The sequence below is a fragment of the Eucalyptus grandis genome, chromosome 2 (assembly GCF_016545825.1).
Source record: "Eucalyptus grandis isolate ANBG69807.140 chromosome 2, ASM1654582v1, whole genome shotgun sequence".
In the NCBI taxonomy this organism is placed as follows: domain Eukaryota; kingdom Viridiplantae; phylum Streptophyta; class Magnoliopsida; order Myrtales; family Myrtaceae; genus Eucalyptus; species Eucalyptus grandis.
This window is the reverse complement of record NC_052613.1, coordinates 42,531,928-42,545,418: the sequence shown is the minus strand read 5'-3', so window position 1 is coordinate 42,545,418 and position 13,491 is coordinate 42,531,928. Positions and strand designations below refer to the sequence as shown.

The 13,491-nt window shown below is 42.7% G+C and overlaps 1 protein-coding gene and 1 pseudogene across 1 annotated transcript; both read right to left on the bottom strand.

Moving 5' to 3' along the window:
* Positions 1-3,499: 3,499 nt before the first annotated feature.
* Positions 3,500-6,200, bottom strand: LOC120290726 (annotated as a pseudogene).
* A 3,776-nt stretch (positions 6,201-9,976) lies between these two features.
* On the bottom strand, positions 9,977-12,854 carry LOC104429318 (G-type lectin S-receptor-like serine/threonine-protein kinase LECRK3). The gene has a single exon (XM_039307912.1). The coding sequence runs from the start codon at positions 12,628-12,630 to the stop codon at positions 10,153-10,155; it is 2,478 nt and encodes an 825-aa protein (XP_039163846.1). The 5' UTR covers positions 12,631-12,854; the 3' UTR covers positions 9,977-10,152.
* Between the last annotated feature and the right edge of the window lie 637 nt (positions 12,855-13,491).

The following is a 13,491-nucleotide window of genomic DNA, read 5'->3' as shown; positions in this document are numbered from 1 at the left end:
TCTTTTTAAACTCAGCCGAAGCTTCTCCCACTTTCCTTCAACCTCCTTTTTTTGACTTTTCAAACTCTTTCTTTTCCTTTTATTTTATTAAAGAGCCCATATATTACAAGAGTGTGGGACAAGCCTTGACTAGCTCCTTTGGATTCCCTTCATGAGCGTGGACTAGGTGCTCAATAAGTCAATTAGTCAAAAGGGCATCACGGGCCTTTCGTGCTGTCGAGCTTTTGCATTACAGCTGGTTAAGTTTGAGCGATTACTTGATTGATTGGCTGTTTAAAAGTATGAATTGCAGAAAATTTTCCTAGGAACAAGTCCCATCATCAGGAATTCATGCAACTTGGAAAAGTCTTTAGAAGAAGACGCGTCGGATTGGTTATTTGGCCAATTCTAGACGACCAGAGAAATATGAATTCGGCCTGTCATCTTTTAGTAGAAGTCTAACATGGCTAACGGAAATTCAATAGCTTAATGCAAAGGAAAATCAATCAATTGCCGAAACTACACGGCCTGCGTGTGTTTTTGTGTTTGGATGGTAAGTAATTGGGAGGAAAGAAGAAGGCAAAGCAGTCAACACAGAGACATGTCCTCTGTTTCTGTTTGGCAGCTCGAGGGAGATGCTCCTCACATCCATGTCAATGTTTCAATATAACGTAGAAGTAAATGAAGAAGAATGAAAATGGATAAGTATATTGAAAGTCCTTAAACTCAAAAGGAAATGCAATCGAATTCTAAAACTTTCAAAAATTGCAATTAACCCCTAAAATTTGTGAAATTGGTCTAATTAAATCCTTCCAAGGATTGTATTTTTTAAAGTTTGAGGACTTGATTGTGCTTTCATGATTAATTTTAAGATTTAACTGAATTTTTTGAAAATTTTAAAATTCATTTGTACTTTTGTAAATAGTTTTAAAATTTTCAATGTATTTATCTCGAATCAAAATATACCACTATAAAAGTTAGGACATATAGTCACTTTGATGGGTAGGAAGCGCCTATTCGAGGCATTGACTTCAGGATTTAAGTCAGGAGGAGCAAGATGAAAAATAGTGCCCTCAACATGTTCCATCAGCTAACTTACTTTTTATATCTAGGGTCCAGGAACCGCAGAGCATCTTAATCACGGATTGTGTTCGGCAAACGCATTCATCAGCATAACGCCTTTCAATTATTCATTTCACCTCTCTGAGGCTGCTAGTGCCTTTATTTACAATCTCAAAAGGGTTGGTTGAGAACGCATGTGAGGGTCAAAAGAGAATTACACTCGCTGATCTGAGTTCTTAATCTCACGAAGGCACATGCAGAAGCAGAGATTTGAAGGAAGAATTTGCACTGGCAAAGCCCTTGGGGGCATTTCATTAACTTGCAGTTTCTATTGAGAGAACATGAAATTGGGAGAACAATTGTGAAGCAATTTCTTCACTGCCTGCCTAGGATAAACTCCAGGCAATCTGTGTATAGAATTCTCCGTAATTCCTGCTAAATTATCATGTTTCAGACTACAGAAGAATTTTAAGAATCAGAGACTTCGGAGTAGAAAGAATGTGAGAAATGGCACAGAAACAGCCAACTTTGCCATGCCGTGCGTCACGGCACCACCTTGATCCGACAGCTGACGATAACACATTTTAGCTCGACAATGTAGAGCATCTCTTGATCGGACGATCGATGATCAATCTCATTGATCTATCGGTTGATAGCTTGCATAACAACTTCACTGTGCTTTGCACCAGGACACTGCCTTGATCTGACGGTTGTTAGCTGGCACTGCTATCTGCCACGCTTTGAATCGCGGCACCGTAGCAAAGGCCCGTGTAATAAACTAGAAGTCCTGAGGCATTACATGGAGTTCTTCCCTGCGCTAGCATCAAGAAAAATAAGGTTTTGCACCTCTACATAAGATGAATAAAAAGTACACTTGTTGTGCTCTCATTGTGCCCTCATTGTGACAGTTAAAACCACAAATTTAATCTCCATGATCATCTCTAATGAGACCCTACATTTGGTTCTTATCATGGAGTTTTTAACATACAATTTTAGGTTCCATTTTGTTTAGCAGAATATAAATAATTTATAAAATATTTTCCAAAAATGATCGCTTGTATCACTTGGAATAATTAATTAACAAAAAATACTTTCATTATCAACAACATTTTATGTATAGAAATTTTCGTGAACGATAAAAATATTATTCTATCATTCATTCTCATAAGTAATATAAGCGATTATTTTCAAGAAAATATTTTTCTAATCATTTATTTGCCGTAAAATAAACAAAACCTTAATTTGTGTGGAACAAGTGTTTCGTTATGTTTTTTGGAGATAATAACAAGAGTTCTTAAATTTGTTACAATAACACCTTAATCCAAAAATTCTAATTTGTGCATTTAAGTACCCAAACTTGCGATATCGATGTACTTGAATCCTTCCATTAAATATGTAGGCTCTGTTTGTTCCCACGGAAAATATGACATTTCTATAAAATGTTTTCCAATGAGTCATTTTTCAAAATAACAATATTTTCAGTGTTTGATTGAGACCTGAAAATGAAGTGAAAATTATTTTTCGTTATTTGATCAGAAAAATCAAATGAGACTTTTCTATAAGCCAAAACCTGGCATGGGCATTGGGGTCTAAAGCCTAGATCCCCGAGTCCTGCGCATGAGCATAGGCATTGGTATTGGCCTCACCAAAACTGAGCTCGAGAACTCAATGCCCATGCCCAGCTCCCTATTGCCCCGGCGTGGGTCCACAAAGGTAAAGCCCTTGTGCTTGGTGCCTACCTAGGTCCATCAAGGCCGAGCCCTGGACCCTAGCCCTCAAGTTTGAGTCAACCAAGCCCAGGCCTGAACCCAAAGACTCTGGGGCCCGGTCCATCCCGCCTCTCTAATCTCATACGCCAAATTATGATGGCTTGGTTTTACCTTCATGTTCTTTGGCAGTGCCCTAGTGTCACTTTAACCGAGCTAACCGAGCTAACCAAGTGACAAGCAAAAGAGGCTTTTATCTTCCTTAAAATTGCATCAAAGTTGATCTTGATACAGTTGGGGTCGGATTTGTCCGGATGTCATGATCTATGCATGCCACAGTTTGGGCTCATCCAAATCTATAACTAGTCGTCCTGTGGCATAGTGCCATCTTGAGCATGTTAGTAAGGCCACCTTATGAGGAACTGCCATCAAGAATCATACAAATGTTGTTCAATATGAGTAGATTTTTATACCTGAATCTCTGCTTGCTTACAAACGAACCGATGAACAAACGGAGTTGGTTGAGTCGGCCGGGTACACCACCGAAAGCAAAGATAGTACACGCCACAGTCCTGAGCCGAGGGCTATCAGCCCCGACCGTGACACGAGTGCTCTCCAGACCGTGACATTATGCACCATTGATCCATAGATAACATTATAAACTTCATGAAATACTCCAAAACATTTAACAATGTCCAGCGTGACACAAAATTTCAATGTTTAACACCGGAAGTCCCACATCTTAATCATTATTAGATTCAACAAGTGCAGAAAATCTATTCAAGACATATGAGATTTACAATACTCATTTGAAAAAGAACTTGCATCACTATGTTGCACGTTTTAGAGTCAATACACTGCAAAGAAGACAAATTGCAACACTTCAAGCTGCAAAACAAGCGGTGGAGTATGGTATGCCCATCATAGCATAAGTAGATTAAAGTTCATAGCTTGAAGCTCAGCTCTCATTTAGGAATGATGGTGGTGCAGCTACTAAAAGCGAATGGACATGGAGGGACCGGCACTTCCACTGTTCCGTCCAGCATCTGAGTCACCTTCTTCATAGTTGGCCTCAATGACGGGTCCTCTTGTACGCACCAAAACGCAACCATCGCCAAATTCTTCAGCTTCTCCCTCTCACTCAAAGCTTCGATGTCGCCTTCCACGAGAGCATCCAATTTTCCATCCTTAAAGCAATCGTAAGCCCAATCAGTCAACAGCTCTCTCTCTCTTTCTCCACCCAATTCGCCCCCCAAACAACTCCTACAACATATTATCTCCAGCAGCAACACCCCATAGCTATAAACATCTACTTTCACGGTGATCGGCAAGCTCCTGAACCATTCAGGAGCGACATACCCTCTTGTTCCTCTGATGTTTGTGAGAGTATAGCTCTGGTCCATCTTCAGGAGCTTGGCCAATCCGAAATCGGAGATCCTCGCGTTGTAGTACTCGTCGAGGAGGATGTTCCGTGGCTTGATGTCGCAGTGGATGATCTGCATGGTGCACTCTTCATGCAAGTAGAGCAGTCCTCTGGCAATTGCTGAAGCGATTTGGCATCTTTGGTTCCAACTGGGTCTGGATTCACCAGTAAAGAGAAGGCTCCACAGCGTGCCGTTGCTCAAGAACTCGTAAACCAGCAACCTCTTGCCCTTCATCGCAGAAGCCGAGTAGCCTGACCAGATTCTTGTGATGGGTCTGACCGATCACATTCATTTCGGTTCTGAATTCCTTCTCCTTGTCCTGAAATACGTTAGTCAGCTTCTTCACAGCAACCGCTACATCACTAGGAATAAACCCTTTATAAACAATCCCGAAGGCTCCCCTCCCTAGCTCTTCCTTGAAGCCATCCGTGGCATTGAAGAGCTCCTGGTAAGTGAAACACCGCAAATTCGTCTCCACTAGATTTTCTCTAAGGTTTATTTTCTCAGGCTTCTTGCGGTAGATGACGCAAAAACCCAGAGTGCTCGCACCAATGAAGAGGATGTTAACTAAAACAGAAGTTCCCAAAAGCAATGATCCTGCCAAAATCCAAGTCCTGGGATTTTCTCTTTCACCTTCAGCTCTGGGATTGGGAATTTGGAATCGTTCGTGGGAGGTAGAGGGAGGTCGCTTTTCGGGACTTTGATCATGGCCTTCCCATTAAACTGGGGGTCGACTCTCCCATTGGAGAGAGGGAGCCTCTTCTTCCAGCAATTCACGCGATCTCTGTAAACAGCCGCCGCACACATGCAGTCGTGCAAGCACGAGTTTCTGCATTCATCCTCAGAGAAAGGAGCCAACATCTCATAACCGGCCGGTGGAAAAGCTGTATTCTTAAGCTCCACGAAAGCGTAGATGTCCTCGGCCGAACCATGGTTCCGCTTATCCTCATCTTCCAAACAAGAACTCAAAGTGAAGTTCGGTACGCAATTACCATGCTCATCACTGGGATCGACCAAGGTGTATCGGTCGGGGCATCTACAGTTCGGCCTGTTATTTTCTCCGAGAGTGCAAATGCTATTGTACCCACAAACTCCGATGCCATTTTTAGAAACAATGGCTGAGCATATGTTGTCGGGTTGGGTCCAGAGGATGCTCCAGTTTCCGTCAGTATTTGAGTTCCTGGGGTGCACATACTGTGTCAAAACCCCATCGAAGTCCAACGTCACTCGGAGATAAAAATCCGACGCCGAAGGCACCTTCGCCTGTGAGAGGTAAACTTCCTCGTCATTTTCCTTCAAAACAAACAGAGATCCCGAGTCACTAAACACAAGTTCTTTCCCCGACGAGGCCGATCTGTTCGAATCACCAGCAGTTTTGGTGATGTTGTACTCCTCGTTAGCACGATTGGAAGGCAGGTTTATCGTGTTGAGCACGAGGTCTCCCCTGTCGAGCATCCGAAGCTGGAATTTCCCTCTGGAGAAGATTTCCTCTGATCGACGAGAGGCAAGGAGTTCATTCTTCCCAGCGTCTGCGAAGGGAGCAACGTATCACGGGGTCTTCGAAGCTCTGCCATAGTTTCTCCGATTTCGAATCAAGAATCACAAAATTGCCTGTGTCATTGAAAATGGCGAGTGAGACATCACCGAGAATGCTCTCCGATTTCCACAATTCCTCGCCTTGAGGATTGGTGAGGACGAGCCCCAGGTTGGAAGTGAGCGCTAGTTTCGAATTTTCAGGTGCAGGACGATCTCCATTCGCAAACCAGACGACAGTTTTCGAAGGTATCTTGTTGTACCAAATGGAAAGCAAGAAGAGTCGCTCGTCCTTGGCGTTGTTACCGTTGGACAATGATCGAAAGCCGAAAGCGAAGTCTCCAGAAGGAGAAAGCCATGAAGAGTTGCCATTTGCGGCAGTTAAAGAAGATCCAACAGTTATGTTAGTTTGAGCTACACAAAGAACGGGGAATAGGAAGAGCCAAAGATGGAGCATATGATGAATTGAAACAGGAGACGATGATGGAGGATTCATTTGGTTATCGAACGTGAAAAAGTATCCAATTCGAGAATGGATTTGAACTTGGCCAGAAAAGAGGAAGAAGGTTGTGGCAAATGGAGTTTGAGGCCAACGAAGTCTTCGCGAATCAGCCGAGGAACGTGATGGGATATCGATAACTCATGCAGCCACCTACTGTCCTGCATTATCGGTCGGTCATTTAAGCAGATTTTATTGAAGACTTTTCATCTTCTTTCAGCCAAGAGAAGATAGACCGGCTGGTGGCCATCGGCTGGCATAGACCGGCTTGAGCCATCGGCTGGCATGGAAGTTTAAGGTGCCAAACGGAAATCCAATAGTTTAATGTGACGAAGAAATCGATCAGTTGCCGAAAAGTTGAAAACCACACGGCCTACACTATTTCCGTGCTTGGATGGAAGAGATTGGCAGTCAACACGGGAAAGCAGTCAACTGTACTATGTGGACTTTGACTTAGTCAAAAGTTCTGGGACCATTAAAAAAGAAAATAGAGAAAAGTGGACACCCAGCTCAACCCCGAAATGGAAAGTGAGGACGCAGGAACAGGGTGGGGAAAGAAAGAGAAGAAAAGAAAAGAGAGGAAAGCAATGCACGTAAATCGGAACCTCCACAGTCAGATTTTTTTTCTTTCGCAATGATTGCTGAGGATTTAAATCATTTATTCATTTAATTGACGTATTTTTCGGAATTATGATATAAATTCAAACTTATGTGAAATTTAAACTATGGTATCCAAATTTTTTTTTGGTAAGGAAAAAAAATCAAAATATAGCTGGAAATCATCCTTACCAAAAAAAAATATATATATGGAAATCATAAATTAAGGCATTGAGGAACTATAAGGTTTGATGAGAGTCAATTTGAAGTATAGCTTTAGTCGGAGGGAAAATTTAAAATTTCACACTTGAGCTCCGCATTGCAAATAATTTGGAATATCTACGTTGTGCTAGCAACTTATTGACGCATGGAAGTGATTTTGTTAGTGATTAAGTTTAATTTAACATATTCTTAATTGAAGTAGCTTTTACTCAATTCTTACATTGCATCTCGTTTATGAAATAATTTCTAAAATGATTTGAGAAATATTTTGCACAAAGTATTTCTGGCGGATATGCTTAGTTGTCAAAGGTTATATGTTCGGTTTATAGAATGTATTCTGGTTTATGAGATGGATTTTGGATTTGATCTTTGATATTAGAGGACAATAGTTTGATGCTCATTATTACTGTGAAACCGGTCGAGGATTTTTAGATATGCATACTAGTTATAGGATATTCTCACGAAACAAATTGCTCAATTAATAATAAGTAGAGATATTACCAAAGGAAATCTTAGTCAACTTGTCACTGAGCAATATATCGTATAGTTGATCAATGAAAAGAACCGTTGATGCCACGATTTGACAAAGATTGATTGATGGACTTGACCATTAGTATTTGAATTGTCATAGTAGATTAAATGAATACTTCTATTTTGCATAAAGATTTATTGAAGCAAAACAACTCATATTTGATTTTGTTGAGAAAACCTTATATGATATTTTGAAATTGACAAAATGATCCACAAATATTTTACGAGCTTAAATAATGCAAATGTTCTCTATATTTCTGGAAATACTCAAATCTGCATCAAGGACCTATGTAAAAGAAAAGATGAACAAGCCTAGAAGAATAGGAAGTTCATAAAGACTTGAAAGTATCAAGATGAACAGGACTACAAAATATATATAACCATCATACTTTAAATTGCCTAATGGAAAGTAGCATGATATTATTGGGAAAGCTTGATATAATTAGGAACTGCTTATACAAGCGGAGCGCTTAAATTACTGGTGCACAAAAGCTCATTACATAAGTACGTAATCTAGATAAAAATATCCCCTAACAATTTATATCATCTTAACATTTATAATAGCTAGTTATATGGCATGCATTCCTAAATGAACAAGTTGATTTATCATCGATTTTATAGAAAAATCTAAACTAATTAACCAGCAGATCTTAATGGCACGCGAGACCTTGATTGATTATCAATCATCTAGAAGGCGGAATTATTTTCAAAGTTCCGGCCACTCTGCTCATGGAAACCAGAAGATTTGATTGTATGGGTGACAAAGTCTGCAAAAACTTAGACTAATCGATTTCGACGGCTACTCCGTTCAAGCTACTCTGCATGTCGCATGTTACATTTTATGAGTTTCAACTTCTGAAGAATCTTAAGAACTGAGATTGGACCGTGGAACCAAGACTATATACATCGCTCTAGTCTCCGGCAGCATTGGGAGAGCATTAAGCGGAGTCATTTTTTTCTGATATAGAAAAGGGCATGGGCGTGTGTAGTGACAGAGAGAGGCTTTAGAGCATACAGCGCTCGGTGCGCCAATTCAAAAAGGCTAGGCAATCGTCTGGACTGCAGAACCAAAATTATGTGTCACTCAAGCATCTTACCGATAAGCCAGGCCATTGCATTGAAACAGTAAGTGGTCCTGATTATGAATGCAGTTATCAGGCCACGCATTGATTTCTTGGTCAATTTGATCCGTACTTTGAATTGTCTAACATTGATGAGTTCATTTTTTCTTGATTTTCTAGCGTTGATTAGTCGAATAGAAGGACCGGGGAAGTTTACCTAATTCCATGACTTAGAAGACAAAAATCTTTGACTTGGAAATTTCGTAGTGATCAGCAATTACTGGAAAGCTACTCTCCCCAACGTGATGAACCAGCTGTTGGTCAGACCATCTCTGTGGGTCACAATTGGAGATATCTCCTAACAGTGCACATCAGGAATTGGGACGGGCAACGAAAAACTTGGAACAAAAACAAAACTCGATAGTTACTTATGACACCATCGAAAAGAAAAGTAGTTTCTGTACATCTATACGTTCTCTGTGGAGTATTACCCTTTGATTGTTGGATGCACGGACTGTTTACACTCAGGAAAGAAAGCTCGGAGTATCATACCGTTTTCTATTAAAGAAAAGGCCTAAGCAGAGCAGAATGGAATAGAAAGGTATGATGTTCATTTTGCTGCTTTTCTTTTCTTCCACATGAGAGCCACGCCTTAAGATTGCATGTCAGTGACATCCTATATGACCAGGATATTAGAATCACTGCTATTTCCACAAATCACCATGGACTTTCTGTAAATAATCTGCATTAAGCACAGATGCACAGAAATTCAATTGGAGAAAGTTGCAACAAATGTCTAAAATGTCGTCCGATATGCCCTGCAGGCTCAACATGACTTCAGGAACGTACCTATATTATCTCATTAGTCGGCGAGTTATTACCTGAAGAAGAGGAACATGACAATGGCTATTTTGCACATACAGCAGATCGTGTTTTATGCATCTTAGAGTTTCAGGAACCACATGAACCAGTCACTCTGCTCATATGCATTGGCTATGCATTTGCACGTACTAATTCCGTCCTAGCCGTCATTCAACAACGCATTCAACAACGCATGCAAAATACAGTAGAACTTGGAAAAGCAAAAGAAACTAAAAATCGAAAAGCTTATGGTAGCTTCTATTCTAGCATATGAATGTCTCAGTACCTTTGGCTCTGGCAAAAAGGTTATGACTGATTGGTGACTGATGGGAGAGCTGGAGAATAGCGGTGCTCCATACGAGATATAGGTCACAAAATAGTTTAGAGTGTTTCAAGAATTAGAATTGCTTGAATTGTTTGTAATTTTTCACATCTAAAACCCATTGCATCGAGAAATTGATCTGCCTTCGCTGGTGCAGATCTGTCTACTCACCGCCAACGAAGGAAGAAAATCTCGTACAGATATATTCAGGCTGGTCAAGATTCTTATAATTGGCGTGCTAAACTTGAATCAACAAAATAGTAAATAACACGCTTATTATAGCACGATAAGAGTACTAACATGTAATGAACACAGAGTTCAGCCCCTATGTATGAAAACGGAAACCAACATGACTTTATGGAACGATCGTAGTGTTGCAGCTACTGAAAGGGAATGGACATGGAGGATCAGGCACTCCAACCGCGCCTTCTAGCATCTGCGTCACCTTCCTCATCGTCGGCCTCAAAGAGGGTTCCTCTTGAATACACCAGAATGCGACCATGACCAGATTCTTCAGCTTCTCTGTGTCTCGTAGAGCCTGTGCGTCGCCTTCCACTAGTGCATCCAACCTTCCCTCCATGAAGCGATCATAAGCCCAATCGGTCAAGGCGTCTATCTCTCTTTCTTCCCCACTTGATTCGCTTGCCAAGCAACTCCTACAAGAGATTATCTCGAGAAGCAGGACTCCGAAACTGTACACATCCACTTTCACGGTGATGGGCAAGTTCCTGAACCACTCGGGAGCAACATACCCTCTCGTCCCTCGGACGTTCGTCTTCGTGTAGCTCTGGTTCATCATCAGGAGCTTGGCCATCCCAAAATCGGAGATCTTAGCGACACAATTGTTGTCGAGGAGGATGTTCTGCGGCTTTATGTCGCAGTGGATGATCTGCGTCGGGCACTCATCGTGCAAGTACATTAGTCCCCTGGCAACTCCCAAAGCGATCTGGCATCTCAGATTCCAGGGGGTTTTCAACCTTGGATCTCCTGCAAAGAGAAGGTCTGACAGCGAGCCGTTGCTCAAGAACTCATAAACCAGCAGTCTTTCTTGCCCTTCATCACAGAAGCCGTGCAATCTGACCAGATTCTTGTGATGGGTCTGACCGATCACATTCACTTCGGTTCTGAACTCCTTCTCCTTGTCCTGCATCATGCTACTCAGCTTTTTCACAGCCACCGCTACATTGTTTGAAATCACCCCTTTGTAAACAATCCCGAAAGCTCCCCTCCCTAGCTCTTCCTTGAACCCATCCGTGGCTCGGAAGAGCTCCTGATAAGTGAAATGGCGCAAATTCGTCTCCACCACATTCCCTTTCGTGGATACTTTCTTGAGTTGCTTGCGGTAGATTAGGAAAAACACCATGCAAGCGCCGAATAGTACAAAATTCACAAAAACAGAAGATCCCAAAAGCACTGATCCTACCAAAACCAAAGATTTTGGCTCTTTATCCCTTGCCTTCGGCTCCGGGAGCGGGAAGTAAGTAGGACGAAAGTCTCGCTTCGGGACTTTGATCATGGCCTTCCCATTGAGGGTAGGGTTAATTTTCCCATTGGAGAGCGGAAGCTTCTTCTTCCAGCAACTCTGGCCGCCCCTCCAAACCGCCACCGCGCACATGCAGTCATGCAAGCATGAGTTCCGGCACTCTTCTTCACCGAAAGGCTGCAATAGTGCATAATCGGAGGTTGGCCAATCTGTGTTCATGAGTTCTTCGAACCCGTACAGGTCCTCCATCGGACCAAGCTTCGTCCTTTCCTGATCGTCCGCACAGCTCTGCGTGAAATTAGGCCTGCAACTGCCATACTTATCACTGGGATCGAGCAAGGTGAATTTTTCTGGGCAGTCGCATTTTGGCCTATTATTCTCACCCATAGTGCAAATGCTGTTGTACCCACAAACGCCGATTCCATCACGTACCTGAACTTTGGCACATATGTCATCAGGTTGCGACCATAGCGTTGCCCAGCTTCCGCTGGAACCAGAATTCTTGGGGTGCACATACTGAGTAAGGACCCCATCAAAGTTCAGGGTGACTCTGTGATAAGAATCAGACGCGGGAGATATGCCCCCCTGCGAGAGGAGTAACCTCTCGCCGTTTGCTCTCGAGACGAACAGGGAACCTGAGTTGCTGAACACGAGTTCTTTCCCCGCGGTGGACGCATTAGAGCTGCCGTCTGTCCCGGTGCTGTAATAAGCCTCGTTGGCATAGTCGGAAGGCAGGTTGATAGTGTTAAGCACGAGGTCTCCACTCTCGCGCATCCGAAGTTGGAATCTCCCCCTGGAAAAGCTCTCCTCCGATTGACGGGAGGAGAGACTTTTGCCCTTTCCGAGCACTTGCGACGGAAGCAACGTGTCGCAAGGATTGTCGAAGCTCTGCCATTTAACATCTGAACTGGAGTCCAGGATCATGAAATTGCCTGTATCATTGAGCACAGCGTGTGAGACGGTGCCGATGACGGTGTCAGGTTTCCACAGCTCTCCACCCTGTGGATTGGTGAGGACGAGACCCGAATCAGAATCAAGTGTTAGCTTCGAATTTTCGGGGGCAGGACGGTCTTCATTTGCGAACCAGACGATTGTTTTAGAAGGTATCTTGTTGTACCAGATGGCAAGCAAGAAGAGCTGGTTTTTCTTGGTGTCGCCGTCGGATAAGGAGTGAAAGCCGAATGCAAAGTCTCCAGAAGGAGAGAGCCATGAAGAAGAGTTGCCATTCGTGGCGGTTAGAGAAGATCCAACTGGTATGTTCTCTTGGGCTAGAGAAGGACGTGGAATTAGAAACAGCAAGAAAAAGAGGGTATGATGAATCGAAACAGGGGACATCGATGGAGGATTCATTTAGTTATCAAACATGAAATTCTTCGACTCAAGAATGAGTTTGATTGAACTTAGCCAGAAGAGAGGAAGAAGGTTGTGGCTATGGAGTTTTGAGGTCAACGAAGTCTTTGTGAATCAGCCAAGGGATGTGATGACTGATGAGATCGGCAATTGCTGCATACACCTAACTAACTGTGCTGCATTTTTGGGCGGGCATTTAAGGAGACTCCACTGAAGACTTTTCATCTTCTTTTTGGTCAATACGGCTCGAGCTATTGGCTGAAAATTCTGCTGGTAGTCTTATTGTGCGGAATATACGGGTGAAGATACCGATTCTTTTTTTTGGTCGGTGAAGGTACCGATTAAGGTTGCAATTCTGGTGCACACGTCCTTGATCAGTATGCGCACCGTACTTGATCAATGTACTAATTTCATACGGAATTTTGTGGTTCCTTCATCGGGTCGAATTATAGAATTTTTGTGTGATGTTGAATGAAGCACCCGACTAATTCCCTCCGGCCACGGCGACATCCCATTCCACCACGATTGGACGATTACGGGGCAAGTGACTCCCAGGTCGCCCCAAGAATCTTTCGGCGTCAATGAGTTGAATAATAAACGCCCCGGCTTGTGCTAATTTCCATGACGTGGACACAAAGCAAGGTTCTAACCTTGGAAAATGAGCATGATAAGACGGAAACGAAAAGGACCCACGTTTGAAGTCTCAGCAACGACTTTGATGGACGGGCTATTTGGTATGAATTGCAGATATATTCAGTAGGAGCGTGTCCTGAGATGCGAATTCGTCCAACTTGGAAAAATCTTCGAAGAAGACGCGTTGTACGGGCTATTTGGCGAAGTTAGGGCCACTCAAGAAGAGCA